The 25,000-nt window shown below is 40.4% G+C and overlaps 1 protein-coding gene across 1 annotated transcript in view; it reads right to left on the bottom strand.

Annotated features, from left to right (window-relative positions):
- Positions 1-4: 4 nt before the first annotated feature.
- Positions 5-25,000, bottom strand: part of LOC109924511 (cyclin-dependent kinase 13-like) — a gene marked incomplete at its 3' end in the record, with an annotated part of 37,640 nt that continues 12,644 nt past the window's right edge. The window contains exons 3-9 of the mRNA XM_048595636.1: positions 22,254-22,443; positions 16,803-16,859; positions 12,339-12,440; positions 8,316-8,393; positions 6,285-6,401; positions 3,204-3,335; positions 5-110 (exon numbers count right to left, since the gene is read on the bottom strand). Of these exons, the coding sequence (XP_048451593.1) occupies positions 5-110; positions 3,204-3,335; positions 6,285-6,401; positions 8,316-8,393; positions 12,339-12,440; positions 16,803-16,859; positions 22,254-22,443 (782 nt within the window). The remainder of the gene's footprint in view (positions 111-3,203; positions 3,336-6,284; positions 6,402-8,315; positions 8,394-12,338; positions 12,441-16,802; positions 16,860-22,253; positions 22,444-25,000) is intronic.

The raw sequence follows: 25,000 nt of genomic DNA, 5'->3' as shown, positions 1-25,000 counted from the left end.
CAGAATCCTTACGAGGAACTTTAGGTGCTGCATCATCACTAATTCCAGACTGTTTCTGTCTTCGCCGCTTTTTGCTCCATAATTCATGACAATCTTGCCAGTGTGGTAGGCTGCAAAGAGACAACATTCTTACAGTTGGCACAATAAGGATTGGCACTTGCATATGCCCTTCATTAGCCTTGCTCAAATTTCTATAATCCGAGATTGCTGATTCTAATACTGCTTCAAGCAGTTAGCCCCACTACAAATTCACAGCCAGCAACTACTTTTGCTTATAATGGAGCCCCACTACAAATTCACAGCGAGCAACCTCTTTTGCTTATAATGTAAATATAAAATAATCCTTTTCAAAAAACGTTCATGATATCTAAAAGGCATACTGCACTTCGTAGAGGAGGTTGTAGGAGCAGGGTTAAGGTAATGAATACATCGAGGTGGAGACAAAGATAGTGATTAAGCAGGATACAGTTTACATAGGAACAGGTGCAGGCCAACTAGCTTAAGTACATTTTGCCAGTCAATTAGATCATGACTGATCTTAAGTCCATTGTTTTGGTTTCATAATAATTAATAACCTTGCCTATCAAAAATGCAACATTCAATTTCCAATTTACATAAATTCAATTTTGTGGAGGATACAATTCCAAGATTCCACTCCATTGTGTGAAAAGGCACTTTGTAGGATTTCAGTGTCAGTAACTGGGGACCTGTATTTATTACCTGTCCCTAACTGCCCTTAAGAAGATAGCAGCGAGCTCTTCTACTGAACTGTTGCAGTCCATGAGGGGTATTTATTCCCACAACACTGTTAGGAATAGAATTCCAGGATTTTGGCCCAGGGATAGTGACACAGGTAAACAACACAAAACCAACATGCACAATTCATGCAAATTCTCTTTGGTTCATCAGACAGCGCTGTTGATTGTCAGTGCTCCCTTTTTATTACCCCACATTGTACCTTAGATTAAAACCTTAGCCACTACCATTGTTAAACTAACTATTCTGTGCTTACTAGTACTGTCTCTACATCCTTTCTTTACCAAGGGTGTCTGATTTGTCATTCAAATCCAGTTTAGTTGTACTAACATACTCAAAGTTGCAACAAAAACAAACCAGTTACAGAGTTCTAGTGGTCTGGTTTGTCCACATTCCCTTTGGAGAAATCAGCATTAGGGCTTCTGGCCCCACCAATTCAATAATTAGTTACCTGGGTTGGGGAGCATTAGACACATAAAGCAGAGTGGACTACTCTCTCTCTGCCCCAGTGTGGTGAGAAAAATACAAAGAAAGCTATACTATCAAAAGGAAGGGTAGGTGAGGCGGGGTGGGGGGGGCTCCTGCTAAAGTGCATACCTACAAGAGGGTATTAATTGTCCTTCCACTGCTTTTCCAGGAACTATCACCATTTCTCCACGATCAGCACATTTGCAACAGAAGGGAAAGAAATCGGGGGTGTCAGCATGCTGTGGGCAGCAGGTTGGGAAGAAAATCTAGATCAGGATGGGAAGCAGCAGTGTACAGCCCTGGTCTAAACCTCTGAATATACCAACTATTTGCCTGCTTAACTGCCCAGCTCAAGTCACTGTAAGTGCAATACTTCATAGAAGTGGCAAAAATAAAACCACAGAAAGGGGCCATTCAGTCCATGCCCGCAATGGCTCAATGAACAATCGCCCATGCTAATCCCACATACCAGCATTTGGTCTGTAGCCTGGCAAGTTATAGCACTTATGGTGCAGATCCAATGTCCTTTTAAATGAGTTGAGGCATTCACACTTAACCACCAAGCTGAGCAGTGATTTCTAGACACCATCACTCTTTGGGTGAAAAACTGTGTCAGATCTGCTTTAATTCTTCCACTAATCATCTTAAATCTGTGCCCGCTGGTAACTGACCTTCTATAGCTCTAGAATTACATTCCTGCTTTTGTATTCAATACCTTGTCCAATAAAAGGAAAACATCCCAAATGCCTTCTTTACCAACTTATCAACCTGTCTTACCACCTTCAGGAATCTTTGGAAGGCACTTTATGGCTTCTCATTTCCTTTACCCCTCTAATAGCCTCTCGTTTATTGTGGAATTAGACCATAAGACATAGGAGCAGATTTTAGGCATTTGGCTCATCAAGTCTGCTCTGCCATTCAATCACGACTGGCTGATAGGTTTTCAACCCCACTCTCCTGCTTTCTCCCCTTAACCTTTGATCCCCTTGACAATCAAGAACCGATCTATCTCTGTAAAATCCCTTCCTTAGTTTGTTCCCCACAAATGCGTAAACTTCTATTTCTTCAGATTAAATTCTATTTGCCACTCTTCTGCCCACACAACAAAACCTTTCTGCAGTAAACAACCATCCACTTCTTAATCATCTACCAGGCCAGTTTTTGTGTTCCCTGCAAATTTCCTAATAATGCCTCCTACATTTAAGTACAAATCATTAATATACACCACAAAATAGCCAGGAACCTAAAATTAAACCCTGTCACTGATCCGATTTTGAATTCAACTCACCATTCTCCCTACATCCCATGGCTTTAATTTTTCTTAGTAGTCTACCATGTCAAATGCCCAATTTAATCCATGTTTGACAACATCCCCTGCATTACCCTCAAAAATCCACTGGTACTTCCTCAGAAAGTTTAACTTCTTCAATTTCCATTAAAAGAAACAATGCTGAGTACTCCAGATTGATCTATATCTATCCAAGTAACTGTTAATCCTTTCTCTCAATATTGATTCCAGTAATTTTCCCACCAATGAGGTCAGACTGGCCAGTCTATAATTATTTAGCCTATCCCTTGCACCCATTTTGAATAACGTTGGCAGACCTCCAGTCGACTGGTACCTTGCTTGTATCTCTTGAGGATTGGAAGATGATCCTCAGAGCAGCTGCTGTTTCCTACCTGGCTTCCTTTAGCAGCCAACTAAGTTGTAGTTGTAGAGTAGGTTGAATGGATATTAGCACTTCTCAACTGGCACTTACGGCACTACAGTGGTTAAAATGGTACAAACTAGATAGAGATAAAGTGTTGAGCTGGAGGAATACAGCAGGCCAGGCAGCATCAGAGGAACAGGAAAGCTGACGTTTCGGGTTGGGACCCTTCTTCAGAAAAAAAAAACTAGATAGACTTCCTTTTTGTTCTCATCTTAGAAATTCCCATGTCATATTACTAACGTGCTTAGCATTTTGAGGGTGACTTACTCAGGTGGAGGCATTTTCGTAGGATCCACTTCTCTCAGGAAATCGGACTGAAGGGCATGTTCAGCAGTGCAGCGTTTACTGGGATCCAAAGCTAACATGTGATCAAAGAGATCCAGAGCAGTTGCTGGAATACTAGAAAAAAACAATTGCAAGTGGAAAAATAACCAAACCTCAATCTTCAGAAATCTCAGACACAAACACACAGCATACATGAACATTATTGATTCTACTGAAAAAGACCACAAAGGGTGCCATCTCTAAACTTATGAAAGCACCAAGAAAATAAAAACATGGTAGATACACTAGGCTCCTGAGTAACTAAAATGGGATTCAAACTCTCCTTTGAAAGGATGGATCTTAACAACACGGAGCAACAGATCACTAGAGCAACACGCATGCATCCACATTAGTTGAAACTAACAACCAGAAGATTTCACACAAGAGAACAAGAATGTTAAGGGAGCTTAAAAGGTGACAACTGATGGTATTCAGTCCAATGACCTGGCATTTATGCACGTAAATACCAGTAATGTTTGTCTGATCTACGTGCTAGAGAAGATCGGCATGTCTGGCAGCCTCTGTGGATAGAGAAATAGAGCTAACGTTTGATTTCAGTAGGTCTCTTCTATGGAACTGAAAGGAGTTGGAAAATGATCGTTTTATGTTACTGACAGAGGGGAAGAGAACTCAAACAAATGGTGATCACGCACTATACAAAAACAAAGGCAATGATGGTAAAAGATGTAAATGCTAGCTATGGAAAAGTGTCTGCTCTGCTGAAGACATGGCCAGCAATTCACAATCAAGGCATGGCCAGGGCAGTGTGGGGCATATAAGAAAAAAATGGTGTACAGAGGTCATATTCTGAAGTTGTAGAATTCAATATTGATGCCTAGAGGCTGTGAAGTGACTAGGTGTAAAATAAGGCTTTATTCTTCCAGCTTGCGTAGATATTCACTGGAATAATGTAGTAGTCCAAGGATGGAAACGTAAGCATGAGAGCAAGGTGGGGATTGTTGAAATGGCAAGCAATCAGAAGGTCTGGGTTATACCTACAACAGAGCAGAGATGTCCCATAAAGCAGTCACCCAGTTTCTACTTGATCTCGTCAATCTACATTTGAGCAGCAAATACAGTAGACTAAATTGAAAGAAGTGCAGTTATAATGCTGCTACACTGGATCACATGTTTGGGGCCCTGGTCGGGAAGAGGGAAAAGGTGAACGGGCAAGTGCTGTACCTTTTCTGATTGCTTGGGAAAGTGCCATGGGTGAATGAGGAAGATTGGGAAGTGACAGAAAAGTGGACCACAGCATCTTGGAGGGAATGGTCCCTGCAAAATGCAGATAATGGAGAGGGGAGTAAGATATGTTTGGTGGTAGTATCCTGCTGGAGGTGGCTGAAATGGCAGAAAATGATCATGTGAATGCAGAGGCTGGTGGGGAAAGGGATGGGGGTAGGGCAGAGTGCATGAGATGGGTCAGGCACCGTTGAGGACCCTGTCAACCACGGTGCAGGAGAAAGAGAGACAAAAATCCTCAGATGAGGATAAAAGAGAACATGTCTGAGGGACCATGGTGGAAGGTGGCATTATTGGAACAATGCAACGGAAAGGGGCAAAACAGAATGGGGTCCTGACAGGAAGCAAAGTGAGAGCAAATACGATCAAGGTAACTGTGAAGGCCGGTTATTTTGTAATGAATTATTTGTGGAAAGCATACTCCCAGAAATGGAAACAGCAAAATCAAGGAAGGGAAGAGTCAGAGATGGACCAGGTGAAGGTGAAAGGAGGGTGGAAATTGGAAGAGAACTGGTTCACTTTTTCAATTCCAGACGAGAGCAGGAAGTAGTATCACCAACATTATCAATGTACTAGAGAAAGATTTGTGGGCACATTTTCTCACCCCCAACCCACACCATGGTGAAGAAGTGGCAGCCAGGGTCAGAACTGATCTAAAGCTTACAAAAGAATCACAAGTAGAATTAAGTTAGGAAAAAATATGTCCAAAGCAGGAACAGGCTGAAATGATTGGTCTGCCAGGGTAGTCTGACCTGTGGATTTTGGGAAGGAGGTAAAAGCAGGTAGGGTTGGATTGGCAGACAATCAAGTGGGAAGCTGTAGAGGGAAAATATCCAGTAGAGATGAGATCAGTGACAATCCTGGAAACAACAACTTAATATTCAGTGGTAGGGTTATAAGCCCAGGGAAGAAAGGACGAAGTGACTGATATTTGGAGCTCAGTTTCTGCAAGATAGAACAACCATTGTCTTTTAGATTAGTAGAGAATATATATGAACTGAAATGATAATAGGTTTGAGGGAATCTAATCATGTTCTAAACTGACAATTAAGTCAGAATTTATTTTCTAAAATTAGAATGCTGAAGGGAAGTGGAAGAAAACATTCATGGAATGGAAAACATTTGTTTCCATAGTACTGACCTGATTTTACCTAGCTTGCTGGATTTTCCTCTTAAATTCACTAAAAATCTAACCAAGCTCCCTAAATAAGTAAGCAATATCGTCCTTCCTTATATAGTTAAATTAAGTCTCTATAACACAATTTAAACAGGAAATTGGCATTTGTCAATTCATCAGTACTACCTCTTCAACCTACTGTAATCACATTTCTCTAGCCTATTCCATATCCTTTATATTTCCGTCTTTTAAAATACTTAATCCATCCCTTATAAATAATGATAGATACATTTTAACAGCTACCTGTGGTAAAGCAATCCATGTTTCAGTAAATTTGAAATAATACCTAACTTGTGTCTCCAGTCTTCTAGTATCCCTCAATCTAATTCCCCTTGTTACAGATTCACCATCGAATAGAAACTGTTACTCACTATTTATCTTTTAAATCCTTCAGTAATTTTGAAACTTTCTAGATCTTTCCTCAAGCAACTTTAAGCCAGGAGGAAAATTTGTCTTCAAACTTCCGTAAAAAAGCAATAACCTTTCACTTCTGATATCTAATTCAAGAAGGGTGTATTAGGAGGACAGTGGAATGTACAGGGTTAGTAAAAGACTGCACCAATAATCATCCAGATTCTGACGTGCATCTTCAGTAGTACACTTACAAAGAATATTCTTCTCTTAATCTTCTGCGATATTGCTTCTTTGGTTTCATGGTATGGAAGTAAGGTAGTTTAATCACATCAGGCCACACCGCTGGACACGGGCTACCACAGATTCGGCTATTGGAAAAATATGAAACAAGATGAACGTCCACAACTGTTGTTCTGTAAACAGTACTGCTTTCACATTGGGTTCCCCTGCCTTGGCTTATCTAAAGTTAGTACTGGTATTTAAACCCCAAGTACTACTTCACCCACATTAAGAAACCAACACGTAGAGTGTGACTGGCAAAAACTTTTCCCTTTTGTCTTGGTAAGGTATGTTACTGCATGTTCAGGAGGTTCAAATTAAAGTGCCTGTTACCTAGTGCACAAGATCCTGACCTAAAAGTTGTAGCCATTGAAGAACCAGACTGTGAACCACAATGTCAACAAATTTCAAGTGCATTATGTAACGTAATAGTAAAGAAGAGCTCCGCCCGAGTAGAAATTAGACTATTGTTTCATTGTATTGCTCTGAAATGGTTGCATGACAAATAATTGGTTATGTCATGCAATTTGTTGTGCCCCAGCTGTAATGTTATTAAATGGCATTTCCACTTGAATTCTCCTCATCAGAAGCACCAGATCAACATCTCAAATCAAAGAAACCAAAGGATGGGAATTAGAGATCAATAAGAAAAGGTGGTTTACACACCATCTCAGCACATGGTTCATTTAGAGCTATTTTCTTGGCCAATAATTTAATAGTCAGCCACATTTCCCACAGGTGGATATTCACTATTATTTTGAACATTACTAAGTGGTTTGGTTGATGAAGGCAGACAATACACAGCTTACCACCACCTTCTCAAGGCCACGAGGGATGGAGAATTAGGTAATTGGCACTTAAAACTCTGATTGGTGTTCAAACATGTTTATTTCTCAACTGTGTGTGGGGGAGTTATCAAATTTAGAGGGTTAGGTTACCTTGATAATGTTGAAAATATGTGCTACCCACAACTTACATATTCACTTCATGAACAGGATGGTAATTTGATAAATCACAATCACGTTTTGGTACATTTTAGCCATGAGCATGTGCAATTGTCATGATTACAACATCTTTCACAGTATATAAAGCTTTTGACAATGCTTAAAATATAAAGAGCATGCAAAATATCGAGCAGGACATTTTCACATGCATTTTTAGATTCTCATGAAAAATATGTAACAAGATGAATGTTCACAGCTTTTTTTTTTTTTTTTTTTAAACACTATTGCTTTCATATGGGTTCCCCTGCCTTGGCTTACCTAAAATTAGTATTTGTATTTAAACCTCAAGCACTATTTCACCCACATTAAGAAACCAACAAGTAGAATGTGACTGGCAAAAACTTTTCCCTTTTGTCTTGGTAAGATATATTACTGCATGTCCAGGAAGTTCAAATTAAAGTGCCTGCTACCTAGTATACAAGAACCTAACCTAAGAGTCGTGATTTTGGGTTCAGCATTTTTGGGAGCACCCATATTGAAACTGAACAGTTAAGTTATTGTCAACTGAAATTTTAAGATAGATATTAAGGCAAAATGGCCTGACAACTCCAGCAAAGAACTGACAAATTGGCTTATGCAGCCTGATTTTAAATATGCCACATGCGGCAATGCAAACTCATACAGGATATGGGTATCCGTGTATACATATACCATCATAAAGGCTTGTGGCCCAACTGTAGAAAGGTGCTCAAATTGTTAATAGTAACAGATTTAGCTATATTCTCATTCTGATATTTATCCACCAATAAAATGTACCAGTTTTTGCAAAGCGCTGTACAAAACAAGTAGAGATAACTACAAAAAGAAATCAGGAATCAAGAAATATAAGTGAACAGCTGGGGCTCAGTCTGCAGGTTACCATATATGATAATGCATAACGCAAGGCAGGTGAGTTTCTTTTAAAATGGTATGTATTAATTTGAAGCATTAATGCTGACTGCAAATCTAAATACAAAAAGACTGAATTTTAAAGGACTTTTAAATAACAAGAGCGCCTACCTGATCAACTCCAATTGAGCAAGTTCTTGATTTGCTTGAAAGATAGGCTTTTTAGTAAAAAGCTCGCCCAAAATACATCTGTATGAAATAAAATATTAGCTTTAAGCACCTACATGCCCAGTTGTTTATAAGATGACAGAACACTTCGTTGTGATTTTTTTTCTGACATCCAATGTAGTGAGTGTAATGAGATCAGCCAAGTGACTCTTACAAAATATGAGTTTCCCTGATTGGATCAGATTAACAGTCACAATCAGGGAGTCCTGGCTGACATATATACGAGTGTCAAGGGTTCGACTCACTCTAGGAGCCGGCTCTGTGTCATGTACTATGCATGTGTAAGTAAAGGGTGCCTCGGTGACAGGATACTGGCCTCTGCGGGGTTATTTCAATAGCGATGAGTGGGATTAATGATGTGACCATGCAAAAACACCTACTAGCTGAAGCCCAACTGGACTTCAAACAGGCACTACAAGTGGCTTTCTCATTGGAAAATGCAGCAAATGCAGGTTATGAGTTACAGGATCCACCAATGTAAGTCCACACCCTCGACTAACTGACTGAGAATGAGGAACATCACTTGAATGAAGGCAATTGCAGAGCCTCAATCAGGATATGTCCTGAACAGTGGGACCCTATCTCAGCCCACAGCAAAAACCCAAAACAAAGCCAAGCATTGGCCAAACAATTAAAATTTTCTTGAGGATCCTGGCAGGCAGGCAGGCCATTGTAGTTGCTGTTGGTATGTGGACTTGAGACAGCAAGAGTGTCCCATTAGGCCTGAACTGAATAAGAGAACTCATAGCCTCGTATCTTGGAGAGTGAACGCCCTGTAAAGTCTATCTGCAGCTGGTTTGGAACAGATAAACTGTTTAGCAACATCCAAATCAGAACCAATCAAAATAAACATATGGCTAAATGGTCACCCAGTCCAAAAGGACACTGATACCAGCATAGCTGTATCAGTGATAGCGGAACCAATCTTTACCAAAATTCACTCCAACCCTTATGTTTGCTTGTGACCTCAGGCAGGCTGAGAATCTAAACCAGGGAACTCCTACAGATTAAGGGTTCCAGTCCCTTATGAGAAGCAACTGGTTCGATTACCACTGATTGCAGTAAAAGGTTGGCCCCCAGCATGATGGAGCAAAATTAGCTGAGAAAGATTCAACTTAACTGGCTCAACATTTTACAATAGAAAATGGCCATCTGAGTGAAGTACTAAGTAAATACCCAGAAGATTTTCAGGAAGTTCTAGGTACTATCAAAGGGGCCAAAGGCCCCCTTGCATGACGACCTGGAAGCAATTCCACGATTCTAAGTCTGCTCAGTGCCATCTGCATTACGTGCAAACATTGAGGCAGGAATCAGGAGGCTGGAAAACGAAGGAATCATCAAACCATGTGGAATGAGCAGCACCAGTCAAACTAATTGTGAAGCCCAATGGGTGGGTTTGCCTTTGTGGGGATTTCAAACAAATAGTGAACTGCTTTTCACAGCTGATAAATACCCAATTCCTTGCAAAGAAGGCTCAAATGTAAAACTGGCAGGGGTGGAGCGAGACATGAGCCAGGTGTACCTGCAATTCCAATTAGATGAGGATTCCCAGAGGTATGCTACAATTAACACCCTTAAGGTTTGTACCAATATACGAGATTGCCTTTTGGGGCATCATCAGCCTGTGCTATTTTCCAGTGGACAACGAAGAACATTTCACAAGATCTAACCCAAGTCACCATTTATCTGGCTGATGCACTAATAAACGGAAGACCGATTAAAGAGCACTTACAGAACTTGGAAATAGTGCTTAAATATTTCTCTTAAGCAGGAGTACATCTTAGTGGGGAGGAGAAATGGGTGTTACAGGCACCCCAAGTGACCTACTTGGGCTACCGAGTCAACAAGATCACGTTACACCTCTCAGAAGATAAAATGAGGACGATCAAAGCTGCCTCGGCTCCGAGAGAGGTTTGGCCTCTCCTTGGGTTGGTGAATTGTTACAGATACTCGTATATAACCTCACCTCCATCCTGGCACTTTTACATTTGCTATTGAAAAAGGGCCAGCCTTGGAAATGGTCTCATAGCCAAAGATGTAGTCTTTAGGGAAGTGTACGCAACTATCATCATCTAAAGTGTTGGCACACCATGATCCCAAGTGAGATATGGTGCTGACATGCAATACCTCCCCGTATGGTAGCGAGGTAATTTTGGCTCCCTGGTGGCCCAGCGGAGGGGAATGCCCAATAGCGCATGTTTTCCAAATTCTGGCTGATGTTGAAGGAAGATATGGCCAGATAGAGATAGAAGGTTTGGTAGTCATCTTTGGCGTGAGAAAATTCCACTGATACCTTTACGAATGTAAATTTATAATGGTAACAGACCACAAACCCCTGCCAGGACTACTTAAAGAGGACAGGACAGTGCCGCCCATAGCTTCAGATCAAATTCAGCAGTGGGCTCTTATTCTGAGTACGTACAGTCACAAGTTGGAACACTGTCCAGGAGGCTAAGTGGTAAATGTGAATCAAAAACAGAAGTTGCTGGAAAAGCTCAGCAGGTCTGGCAGCAGCTGTGAAGAAAAAAAAAAATCAGAGTTAACCTTCCTCAGAACTGGACCCGAAATATTAACTCTGATTTTTTTTCTTCACCAGATGCTGCCAGACCTGCTGAGCTTTTCCAGCAACTTCTATTTTCGTTCCTGATTTACAGAATCCTCAGTTCTTTCAGTTTTTATTTGGCAAATATGGATGCCTTGAGCGGACTCCCAATGGCAGATACACCACCAGTAGTGCCATCATTAGGAAGAGTCTGCTGTGGTTTTAAACTTTCTCGACACCCTTCTGGTTACCACTGACAATATCAGACTGACCACGAAAAGATCCCGTCCTGGCAAAACCACAACAGCTGGTGGTGATGGGGGGGGAAGCAAAAGCACCATCACAACTAGAACTGAAACCTTTCCAGACCTGGTAAGACCAGATCACCATAGAGCACGGCATATTATTATGGGGAGTAAGAATGATTGTCCCGAGCAAAGGTCACCACCAGATACTGGCTGAACTCCACAAAGGGTCTTCCAGGGGTTTCCAAAATGAAGATGTTGGCGACAAGTTAGGTCTGGTGCCCAGGATTGGATGCCAACAAAGCTGCATTGATGGGGTAGTGCATAGAGTGATGGAGTGAAGACTCTGCACCAGGTTAAATCTGATCGTCGCAGACATGTCTGGGGAGGTGAAATTGCACCAGAAACACCAATGCCGAACACAAGATTCCTCCAAGAAAGAGTGAGTCTACTTCACTAGACGAAGTTTGGTGTCAAAACCATGAGAAAGGCCCTGCATGGATAAAAGGCATGGTCGATGCGAGATCAGGTCCTGTGACTTATGAAGTTTTGGAACATGAGGCAATCTCGAACAAACATGTAGACCACACAAAAGCCGCAATCTTGCAAACAGGGCAAGAGCAAAACATACCCGGCCGCTCTGAACATCCAGCAAGGCTGTCAGAACCTGTGGTTTCTCCCCCTCTGTCTAGCGTCAAGAAACCTCGGAGGATGAGATGGATACAGCAGGTGGCACAGCCTCAACGCTGTTACTGCATGAAGATGAGTTTTGGCTGAGATGCTCTGGGTGCTAAAGGCAAGCTATGGTCCAGTACATGCCACCAGTATCCAAGGCAGAGTCAGAGGGATTGGATCTGGTGCGAAAACGCCCCAGGAGAAGCTTCAGCAGAATGAACGGGTTGACTTAGAGTGGGAGGGATATAGTGATTGGAACAATGTCAGCCAGGTGAATCTCACAAGATGAGTTCCCTTATTGGGGCGGTTAACCCAGTCCAATCAGACAGTCTCGGTTGACAAAGAAAATAAACAAGGGTGTTGGGTGTTCTACTCACTCTAAGAGCCAGTTCTGTGCCAGCTGGGTCAGCATCATCTACCGTGCTCGTGTAAATGAAGGGTTACATGGTGACGGGATACTGGCCTTTGTGGAATTATTTCAGCCAGCATGTATGAATCACTTACCCACAACTCCATACATCTATAGCTGGCGTATATCGCTCCTCCCCAAGCAAGAGTTCAGGCGGCCGATACCAGAGAGTAATAACTTTATTGGTGTACGGTCGACTAAAATAGTAATCAGGAGAACATAAACGAAGAATTAGTGACTCAAAATTTTAAGGAAGTATGAATTAAGCAAAACAGATAAAGGTTAAATTGACAGAAAGAAACACACCCAATCAATGGCCAAAAAAATAAGATTTTCTGTAACCTATCAATACAAGTATAATCTCATGATTCACAATTTACCAGGACCTCTCGACCACAAGAAAACATACCCAAATTTGCTTCTTCCTCTTCAGCCTGTATTTTTGTAACGTTTGTAGTGTCTTTGCAAACAATGGTTGTTTCAATTTTCATCTGGCATTTGACTGCTTCCCACCAGAACCTAAGGTTCTCCACAGTTAAAACTATTTCTAACAAAGCCGAGTTAACAGTTTCCCACAATTTTCAGTTCCCACAATTTTAAACTCTTATAAAAACTCCAAACTCATTCATGACCTTAATATTGGCCCAACATCGGACAGGACTTTCTACCATACATTTTAATTGGACACAGAAGAGGGCTCTTCATATCCAGTAGATGTTTCCTCTTGTGCATACAAAGTACTTCCACTGATCTCACTCCTGTCAGTGTCATTTTTATTTCCATTAATACTTTGAACTGTACTCAATTTCCATCTTTAATTCCAACAAATGTAGTATTCTACACAATCTCCATCCTTGCATTATCTTCAAGGGTTTAAATGCAGAGGCACTGCAACATATCCTATTCCAAAAGCATTTTCTCATGGGGGTCTTAAGATTTTTAAAACTCGACAGCAACGTTATGCAATCGTGACTGCTCAATACACTTCATCCCTCCTTTAAACCTTGGTTTAAACCTGAATTAAGAACCTTAGCACATTGCTCTGGTTTTCCAATTGGAAGACATGTACAGCAAACCTATGGGGCCAGGAGTGTTCCTTTTGATCAAATATTCCAGTTGATCAAGAGAACCACATAATCAATGTAAAAACACACTAAGTAACAGAAACAGAATGTAGGGGATATACACATCACTATTATACATTACTTACTACATTAACCACTTAAATAATGATGCAACTTTGCCTTAAATAAAACGTAACGTCTGAGAGTCTTCTCACTTGTACCCTCAACCAACTGTTTCTTAGTATCCCTACAGTGTGGAAACACGCTCTTCGGCCCAACATGTCCACACCGATCCTCAGAGAATCCCACCCAGAATCATCCCCCTATAACCCAGAATCCACCTAATCTACACATCCCTGAACACTAGGGGCAATTTAGCATGGCCAATCCACTAGCCTGCACATCTTTGGACTGTGGGAGGAAACCCACACAGACACGGGGCGAATGTGCAAACTCCACACAGACAGTTGCCTGAGGTTGGAATTGAACCCAGGTCCCTGGCGCTGAGGCAGCACTGCTAACTACTGAGCCACCGTGCTGCCTGTGGTAATACAGCAAACTTTCGGTATACGAAGGATATAATTTTTGCTGGTTTCTCAACAGTGGTGGTTCATAAGATGCTGGTTAAAACAAAGTTTGCTATATTATTTTCTTTTGCAAAAGCAACTTATGGTACATGTAACCAGTGAAAGTGCCACCCTGAATGAAGGAATACTGAAAACAATGGGCAGTTGAAAGAAAGAGCATCATATCCACCTTGCTCAACATAATACCAGTAAATGATTTAGATATGGTGAAAATCTACAATTGCAGAAGGAAAGTAAGTACATTACCACCAATATTGCTCCAAATATGATGAGCAAATTGGGCATTACATTGTAGATTTATTGATTTCTGTTTTGTGTGGACACTATGCTTGCAATTTTAATCCAGAATGCAAATCAAAAATGATTCTGGAACAAAGTCAAACATGATTCCGCAAAGAGTGCTGCCCCATGCAGATGCGACATGGAGTACAAATTCTGCGTGCACTACCATGATTTACAGTATTAATAGGGGTCAATCAACTTTGTTGGCACTTTTAAAGTGATATTAAGATAGTTGTTTGGAGCAGAATGATGCTCTTCTCCCTGCCTTATAAACATTCAGACTCCTAAAAGAGAACTAGGCACATGGTATAGCCAATCTTGCCTAGAGCTGTCTTCTGGACAGAATGGTTAGAATTCCAGCCCCAAAGCAATTAAGCAAAATAAACAGGATTCTACACGGCTAAATACAATCTGGGAATGTTTAAATAGTGAACTACAGCATCCGAGAGGTTGTTTGGAAAGGATGTGGTTGCTAATTATGCACGTCTATGATTAGTTACTTGAATAAAAAAAAACTATATTTGATAATAAAAATAAACAGAGACCAGGGTCAGCACAGCATCTTTGATGAGGGAATATCAAATGGTAGTATTCTCTTCTTTAGCAAAAATTAATGCAAGCGATTCATATAGTAACTCAACCAATACCTTCTGCCTCCAAAGAAAGATTCCTTTTACCATCTTAATTGGCCCCAGCTTTTCTTTTGATGGCCCTTTTATAAATTAAATGTTGATAGAAGACTTTTGAGTTCCCCTTTTATACCACCTAATCCATTCTCATACACTTTTTCTCACGTATTCTCTTCCTCAGATTTCCCCTGTACTTTCTACCTACAGCTCGGTTTCCTGTTTTATCATGAATCTTATTTTTTATCACTTTACTGTTTTATTTGAATCTCTAGACCTCTAGTTATCCAAGGGCTCTACCTTTGGATACTCTTCCTTTTCCATTTTTGGAGATGTATCTACTCATTATCAAAATCACTTCCTCTTTGAAGCCTGTCCCTTATTTATTTTTATCAACTAATCTTTGATTCTAATGTACCTGCACAAGATCCCTTTCCAGATCACTGAGATTCTCCCTCCCCCAGTTAAGAACTTTTATGCACGTTTGGTCCTTGTTCGCCAGGATCTTTACAGTACATTTGAAATCTGTGATAATCGAATTAAAGAGAATGTACTAGGTCGCATCAACAACCATGTCTGGTTAAAAAGCAGTGAGCCACATCTGTTGACAAGCTTCAAAACAAATAAACTACATTTCCAACTCATCAAAAGCAAGATTTACCGTGTTGATGATGCACTAAACAAGCTCACTGTTAAGACAACATGGAAACATCGTCAATTCATGCTTGACATTCATTTTATAATAGCAGAACGTACAAAATTTCCAGTACTGATATCTTATTACTACTTGTCTCTTTTAACTTGCCAAAAACATGAAAATTGGATTAATTTATTAGATAGAGGTGTAAAGGGATATGAAGCAAAGTTGTGTAATTATAGTGAGACACAGTTCTCACAAAGTTATTAGTTGTGTCCCTGAAAATTGTTAAAGTTAAATTACTTTAAATCAACGTACAGCTGGAGTTAGGTTCTGTAGGACATGCCTCATCCTAATAAAAAAGGCACTGTATATAGAACCTGTAAGCTGAAATATCTTAACATTGCTATATTCTTCTATTGGTAAATGGAATACTCCTGAAGTCTGATTTTAAATTAAAAGAAATATGGTAACTTTCTAGTTAAAAATACCTCCCACCTGCTGCCAATCTTGCTTCCTGAACCTCCAATTAATCATCTGTCCCACAGTCTGACCATCTTGGTCATTATGAATCTTTCCTCCTGCTGTCACTCCAATTGAAAGCCTGGTCTGTTCCAAATTCACATCTTACTGTCACCTTTCTGACTTGCAAGTCTCTTCTGCTCCCTGATTCACCTTGCTCTCAACAGATTTCCCATTCCCCACTTCTCTCATCCACTTTTTCCCTTGCCTGAATTCCTATTGTGGGCAAGAGCTCAGGAGCAACAGGAGGCAGGCAGTACAACTTCAATTTGATTCACAGAAGTTCAGGAAAAGGAACATTTAAATAAAAAGCAATTATAACAGACACAACCTCTGTAATTTTGGGACCTGAATTTTCATAACCCCGAAGTTCCAGCTTCAGGTGAGCTCTGTATCTAGAATGGAAACAAAAGCTATGGAGAGGGAAACGATAAGCAAGGGAATGGGAGAATAGGAGGGGCAGCAAGAACAATAATCAACAAGTGGGTGAATCAGGAGCCATAAATTGAAGGATCACCACCGAGAGTGTGAGTATGTTACAACAGACGTCACAGGTTGGAGGGTCGGCAGCATAAGAAGCAGGAAAGGGTGCTCCAAAATGGCAAATAGGTCACACATCCCTTCATCAGACCTGGCAGGAAATGACTTTGAAGCTAATCTTGAGAAATTGAACAGACAGAAACCACTAGCATGTCGATGTCAAATCAAGACAATGTTAAAAGGGACTTATTGCACACATCAACCACGTTGACAGATGAAACATGCTTGAGGGCCATATCCTTGAGAAGGTTCAAGCATTTTAAAGCCAATATGAAATGTTAAACTTTATAATGTCACAAACCTTTCCTCTGAATTGTACAGTCGAGCCAGTCCAAAGTCAGCAAGTTTTATCTGTCCCCTGGTGGTAGAGAAAATTACATTTAATTCATGATACGTTTAAATCAACCTTTGGTTGGTTGAACAATACCTCTGGGATATGGTATGAGTACCAATATTTTCAATACATCAACAATGCAACTCCATCAAATAGGCAAATTATATAACATTTTGTAACCTAACAGTGTAAGTTTTAAACCACACATGAAATACATTAAAGAAAGTGACAAAAATCGTAGTCCTTGATACTGTAAAGTGCTTATCATAATCGACATCAGAAGGATGGACACACAATTAAAAGACAAATTCACCATATTTGGAGAAATCAAGGATCTTTGACTGCATTTTAAGAACTGACATATTTAATGAACCATAACCACAGTAAGATCCCGAGCTTTTAAACTGATTGAGGCAAGCCAGCATAGAAGTAATGCAAGTGCAATTAGTTCAAGAGAAAAAGGGGCAAGGTAGAGATGAAGGGGTCAACCATTTTTAGCTCGACAAAAGGAAGGGGGGAGCAAAGAATCACATAGACCAGTGCACACAGGCTAAAACGACAGTCAAACATACAAATGCCAAATCACACAAGACATGTAAATAAAGTTCTAGGCTTTCACAAAGTAATTAATGTATCTTTTTCAGAATATATTTCTTAACATGCTTGATAAACAGGAAAGTTCTTAAGCGAAAGAGTTTTTCAAGAGCTCACAAAATGGATATCATTTATCTCAATTCGTTCTCAGTGTACAGATACTCACAGAACAAAAGCCAAAGTATGACCCAGATTTAATGCCACTAAAGACACAGCTATCAATCATACGATTAAGGGCCCAACAGTGCAAATTACTGAACAGAATCTGGATGTACAGAGTTCACCATACACCCGGCTTGCAAAGTGTGTTAATGGTTTGATCATGTAAATTTAACTAACACCTAAAACAAAGCCAGCAAAGCTGGCATGGATCCATTCCAACACACCATAGTTGAAATAGAACCAGTTTTTGGCAAAGTTTGGGAGGTTGCAAGGCAGATATAATTCAGAGCCAAACTCAATCTTGTCGACTAAAATACTGACAACTTCTAGAAACAATGGATAATCATCCATAGCAATTGCTCACCCACTAAAATTGCCATTCAATTAGTAACAGCCAATTTAACAAAACATTTGAGACCTGTATATGGATCACTGCAATGTCGCACAGCACACCTACCCAGAGTTACAAGGGAGAACATGAAAACCAAAACATAAATCGATCAACTAGAAAAACTATTTTTAAATTCAAAAATCATAAAAATGCAGAAAATAAATCAGCATATCAGACCTCTGAATAAAAAAATACTAGCACTCCCATAATTCTTCAACAGAACAGTGTTCTACCAAAATCAATACTTGTTTATCCCTCTCCACCATCTACAAGGCACAAGCCAGAAACATGATGGAATACTCCCTCTGGTCTACATGAGTACAGCAGCAATACCTAAGAAGAAACTCGATAAAATAGAAGACAAAACAGCCCCATCTACAACTGGCACACACTGATAATCATTAACTAGTTTCAGTGCAGGTATACACACCTCCTTTGACAAATTCACGACCTCTACCACCTAGAAAGTCAAACTAGCAGATGCATGGGACCTCTACCACCTGCAAGTTACACATCATCTTGATTAGGAATGAAATCCTTGTTCCTTCACTGTTCCAAAATCCTGAAACTCCCTACAACCACCCCGGACAATGCTGTGTGTACCTACACAACATGGACTTCAGCAGTTCAAAATTGTAGTTCATCACCTCTTTTGAAACTAAATGCTGACCTGGCCATCTACACTTGCACCAATGAAAGAAATAAAGAAAACCGTTTTTCAGGGAAAGAAACCCATCATCTTTACTTGCTCTACATTACCATAATCCCACACCAGCACTGCTCAACTTCAACAAGCAAATAACACAACTGCAACTACAACATCTTCTCAGGATTACATAGAATATGTGGCCCAGCAATAGACCAATATACTCTATTTGTGCTACTGTTTTATGCTGACTTGAGCCTCTTAAAATCTTTCCTCATTTGCATCAAGTCATATCTTCCTGCTCCATTCTCCTTCAAATGACTGTCCTTCCCCTTAAATGTAACCACACTGGGGCAGTAGATAATATGCTCTCATGAGGCTCCTCCTGAGATTTTCACTGGTAAATTTATCAGAACAAGCTGGCAGAACCAGCCTGTGATTGGAGAAGCAGCTCCTCACCATTTACTTCATAATACTTACAGGGGCGATTTCTCGCCAATTGGTTCCTCTTGAGCGTGAGTTTTCTCAGGCATTTGGGGTGATTTTGTGTACTTTTGAGTTCTGAGCTATGCTATTCACTTCAACACTTAATCTGTGGTAGCACGAACAATCATAGATCATCACAGAATCATAGAATCCCTACAGTGTGGAAACAGGCCCTTCGGCCCAACAAGTCCACACCGAACCTCAGTGTACCCCACCCAGACCCATCCCCCTATAACCCACGTAAGCTACGCATCCCTGAACACTACGGGCAATTTAGCATGGCCAATCCACCTAGCCTGCACATCTTTGGACTATGGAAGGAAACCGGAGCACCCGGAGGAAACCCACGCAGACACGGGGAGAATGTGCAAACTCCACACAGACAGACATCTGAGGCTGGTATCGAACCTGGGTCCCTGGTGCTGTGAGGCAGCAGTGCTAACCACCGTGCCACCCCAAATCTTGTAACACATTGGGTAAAGAGGTTTCTTCTGAAGTTATAGGTTAACTAGTATAACAGCTTGAGAAACAGGAGCATGAGTAGGCCCTCAAGCCTGCATGTCATTCGACAAGATGACAGCCGATCTTTCCTAGGCCTCAGCTCCTCAATTTGTGCCAGCTACTCATCGCCTTCAGCTCCCTGAAATTTCAAAAATCTACCTCCTTTTTAAATACTTTCAGTGATCTAGCCGCCACGACTCGGAGGTAATGAATTCCAGGCATTCACTATCCTCTAGGAAAATAAATTCCTTCAGGTCGCTGTTTTAAAGAAGTGTCCCCTTATTCTGCACCATTTTCCCTAACTTAAGGTTCCCCTGTTATTGGAAACATCATCTCAACATATACCCTATCCTGCAGAATCTTTCGTGTTTCAATAAGATCACATCTCATTACTCTAAACTCTAACAAATAAAGGCCTAAGCAATTTCATCATTCTTTATAAGGCAACATCTTCTTCCCAAGAACTCGCTAGTGAATGTCTTGAATGTAGGGGCCAAAACTGTACACAGTGGTCTGATTGACCTGTAGAGATGTGACAAAACCTCCCCATTTAAAAACATGGGTATGAAGCCATAGTTTACAATGGACCATAGGCAAATCTCTCCATCAGAAAGAGACAGTTACAGGTAGCTTAAAGGTAACAAGTCCACAAGAGTGGGGTAAGGTGAGGAGGCAGTGTTGTGGCTTTGCACAGTGCTCATGAAACGTATTGTCAAATTAGTTGTCAGTTACTTGATTTTCTGCCAGTCAGCAAGCCATGCTCAATAATCTGATAGTTACTCACTGAAGCAGCAGGGGCACATGGGCACAGGTTCACTTCTGGCGCTCAATATTAAGCCTGTTTGCTCTCTGTTCTATGCACACAAATTCAATCACATGTTCCTTTTAAAATGTTTAAAAGGTGGCATAATCCAAATACAGGGAGTCCTCACAAAGTTGTAGTTAGCTAACTAAAAGAAGTAGCAGTATTTAAGTAAAGTGGCTTTAAGTGAATCAAAGGTTTCCATTGGAATCAATGAAGTTGGGCTCCTTTGGACATTTTGCACCGAGACAGCAATGCACAAGTTGAAACAGTGCATCATACACTCTCAGCATTATGATTCCCTCGTGGAAATAACTTACAAAATAAAAGATATTACTAAATATTAAAGAGACAGAATACATGATATTTTACACAATTACTCACCACAGTACTTTTAGATTGACCAAGTTCCATCTAGTGGCAGAAGGTGACTAGTGCAGGTAGCACTGAGACCAAGGACTACACAGACCGATTAATTTCTGTTACTGGATAGATTAGAATTTCAGTACGAGTTCAGAATCGGGGCTAGGAGAAGAAAGAGGCTGAAGAAACAACCCCAGGGTCTAAGAAAAGAATGGAGGCTAAGAGGCAAGGATGGGAAGGAAAGCCTAGGGAGCAATGCCTGCAGCAGGGGAAGAGATACTGAATGTGAGGGTTTAGTGCTGCTGAAATGGCGATATTCACACTCAGGCCACAGAAAAGCAAGTGTGTGGCAACTATGCCGTAATGAAACTGACAACTTTAAATAGATATGTTGACTCTATTTCGTTAGCAACATTAAAGTGAAACAACATCAAGTGAGTCAATGTTAAGCAGAAATTTATTGTATACCTCTGCCATAACTACTAAGAGGAGCAGGAAGAGGTTGGATAAGCACTTCAAAAGGAAGCCTGTCAGAATCAAAAAAGTTGGAATTTTGCCAAAAGACAAAACATTCTCATTACTGGTAACAAGATAAATGGAAAATAAGCACAAAATACTTAATACAATCAACCTTTGCTTTTAAATATTCACTGGACTGATATCCTTCATTATTGGATTTAGCCCAGAGAGGTTTAATAACTGTCAAACAAGTAGGATGAGATCAGTGAAATGAAGATGTAATCCTAATGGTTGATAAATGCTGGAACAATTTCAGTAAACTGAAGTAAGCGAATGAGAGTCGTTGCCACAGAGCAAACAAGAAAAGCAATTATACCTTTATGTTAATAAAAATGACCAGGCACAAACATGGGGATCACCTATATAACTGGAGGCTTCATGATTTGAGAAGGAATAAAAACTTCACGAAAACATTGTAGAAATCCACGTATACCACATTGAGGCTTTCCACGGTCCAATTAGCATGTGATTTAAAGGAGGCTGATGAGACACCTGGCACCCCACCAATATTAGCTACATTAGACAGCATTATGTTAAGAGCAGCACTTTAGGAGCAAGGTCTCAATTCGGACAGTGGAATGGGCTATAACATTTAGATGAATGAGAAAGTAATACACCACGGCAAATCTAAACTGTGGTCTGAAATACAGCATGCCTCAAAATAAAAATGAGGAAGCTCAGATTTCTGTAACTTAGTGCATGAAGTGAATCTAGTTTCACCAGGTTCAAGATTGCATTTTTCCTCTTGCATTCCAAAAGTGTCATCTTGCTATACAGTGTAGGTTATGACAACCCATCAAGAAGCATTTTGCTTCAAAATCAAAACATGTATATACAAGGTTTTGAAACCGAACAGAAGAACCAATATCTCCAATATCTAAGCAATTTCAATTTATATGCATTTCTCACTTTAAGATCATGTTAACCAAATTGTCTATTTGACTGTGGTAATACCTGTTATTAAGTAAAATATTAGAACATTTGATGTCTCGATGCAAAAAGTTCTTCTTGTGGCAGTAGTCCAGACCTTCCATTAGTTGTCTCATGAAGGATTTGATATGGTTTTCAGTGAAATGCACTAATCCCGATTCCAAGAGACCCATTAAGTCATGGTCCATATATTCAAACACCAAATAAAATGCACCTGAAATAGACAGATAGAAAACATTATAGAAGGAACAAAATCAGAAACTACTAGCTAAAATGTCAACTTTTAGGATGTTGTCAAGGAACATAAAGTTCAAATACAAACCAAACATATTCACACAAGTGGGAAAGGTAGGGCATTGAAAGCAATAGATGATTAAAGATACAGAAAAGTGATATTGAAAAAGGAAGTGCAGGATAAATGAAAGATTTATCATTTTAGTTAAATGTCCAAGCTGAAAACAATAAGTACAAACAACTGGAAAAGCAAGAGGGACTACAAGCATTACAAGAACAGGTTACTGTGTAATGTAAAAGGGAATGCAAAGTCCCATAGTAAATTGATCATGTGAAAGGAAAACTGGAATTGCTGAGACACTAAAAGGAAACCTTCTCGTGGTTGCAAGAGCGTTGTTATTTTACATTTTTAAAAACACTGGTTAGTGCCCAACTGTATAAACATTCAGTTGTGGGTATCACACTTTCAGAAGGATGTCTTCATCTCTTTGAAACAGTGCAAAGAAGATTTACCAGGACGTTACTAGAGTTGAAATCTTCAATTACACTGAGACTAAAGAATCCGCTGTTGTTCTCATGGCACATACAGTTAAGAGGAGGTTTGACAGAGGTTTCTGAATCTGGAAGGATTTTGGTTCAAGAAAAAAAGTTTCTCAGGGCAGAAGGATCAGTAGCCAAAGCATGAGATTTTAAAGGAATTGGCAAAGGGACTAGAGGCAATGTGGGGAGAAAACACACAGAAAATGATGATGATCTGGAATCCTGTGTCTGAAAGGTTAACGGAACCAAATTCAACATCAACATTCAAAATGGAATTGAATAAGTAAATGGAAGAAGTTGCAGGACTACAGGGCAAGCGTAGTGAAGTAGAAACTTTCAGAGATTCTTTCAGAGATCCAGGCATGACAGGCTGAATGGCTTTCTTCTGAGCTGCATCATAACAGTTCCCAAAGAATTCACTGTACTGAACTATTTAAGTGGATGAATGGATAGATGACATCCTATATAAAGCCAAGGCGTCAGAAAAATCACCTGCAGGAAATACAATGCAATTATTCATTTACAGATATCAAAAAAAACAACTTTTGGATTTCAGAAGGGAAACCTGCAAATTAGTTTATTTCTGTATTGGTGACTGCAAAGATTCTTATTGAATTCATTCAGATCTACTGGAACTGAACGAATGCAGGCTTATGGAATAGCAGTGGTGTCTCACTGGATTAAACAATGGATTTAAGGACAGAAAGCGAACAGTCGTTATAGATGGTTACCCCACAGATGATTCATCTAGCATACTGGCTACATATAATGGGCTTCAAGAAAGCATGTAGTCATGATAGATGGTTATTTTCCAGACTGGAGGGTGGTGGGGATTAACACTCTCCAAGGGTCAGGGCAAGGACCTCAGCCTATTTTTTTTGCTGTTTAAAAATGACTTGGAAAACAGAATAAGATATCAAATATTTGCCAATTATATCAAATTTCAGGATGGCAAACAGTGAGGATGAAGGGAATTGTCAGCAAGTAGCTACAGGATAAATTAACGAATTGGGCAGACAAGTAGTGGGAAATTGAGGGGGAGATTTGATAGGGTATACAGGATTATGTCAGCTTTAAGTAAGAGAGGCAAGGAAAAACTCTTTGCATTATCTAACAATACAAGGAATGAGGGGCACTGATTTAGGATTTTGGAAAAGGGTTGCTGGGAGAATGTCAGAACGAACAAATCAGAGGATGGCTGAAAGTCACCACAGTGGAATTCTAGGAGACATCGCCACAGTCATCATGATTGTGCATCAGGTCAGAGAGAACTTGGCGTCAACAGCCAGTGGTACTAGAGGAGCAGACACATATAGAGATTGCAGATACCTGTAGGAATAATAGAGTAGTATTGGTTGGAGATATGAATTTCCCCTGTATTGATTGGGCCACCTAGAGTGTAAAAGGCCCAGATGGGGTGGAATTTGTTAAATGTGTCCAAGAAAGTTTTCTAAATCAATACACAGAAGGCCCTACTCAGGACCTCCTTTTCGGAAACAAGGGCGGGCAAGTAACTGAAGTGTCAGTCGGAGAGACTTTGGATCCAGCGACCATAACTCTCTCAGTTTTAATGTAGCAATGGAAAAAGATGGAAAAGGTCCACAGGTTAAGGTGCTAGACTGGAGCAGGGCCAATTTTGGGGCCATTAGGCAGGATCTAGCAGCGGTCAATTGGGCGAGTCTGTTTGAAGGAAAAGGAACGACTAGCAAATGGAAGGCTTTTGAAAGTGTGACATCAAGAGTCCAGGGATAGTATGTCCCTGTTACACTGAAGGGAAAAGCTGGCAGGTTTAGGGATCCCTGCCTTACAAGATATTGAGGCTGTGGTCAGGAAAAAGGAGGTGGCATACATTGGGTTTAAGCTATTGGGCTCAGGTGAATCCCTAGATGACTATAAAAAGTGTAGGAGCATGCTTAAGAGGGAAATAAGAAGAGCAAAAAGACAGTATGAGATGGATCTGGCAGGTAGGGTAACGAGAATCCCAAGAGGGTCTATAG

The sequence above is a fragment of the Rhincodon typus genome, chromosome 4 (genome assembly GCF_021869965.1).
Source record: "Rhincodon typus isolate 14 chromosome 4, sRhiTyp1.1, whole genome shotgun sequence".
Taxonomy (NCBI): Eukaryota; Metazoa; Chordata; class Chondrichthyes; order Orectolobiformes; family Rhincodontidae; genus Rhincodon; species Rhincodon typus.
Note: the sequence above shows the minus strand (reverse complement) of the source record. Positions and strands in the feature narration are given on the sequence as shown.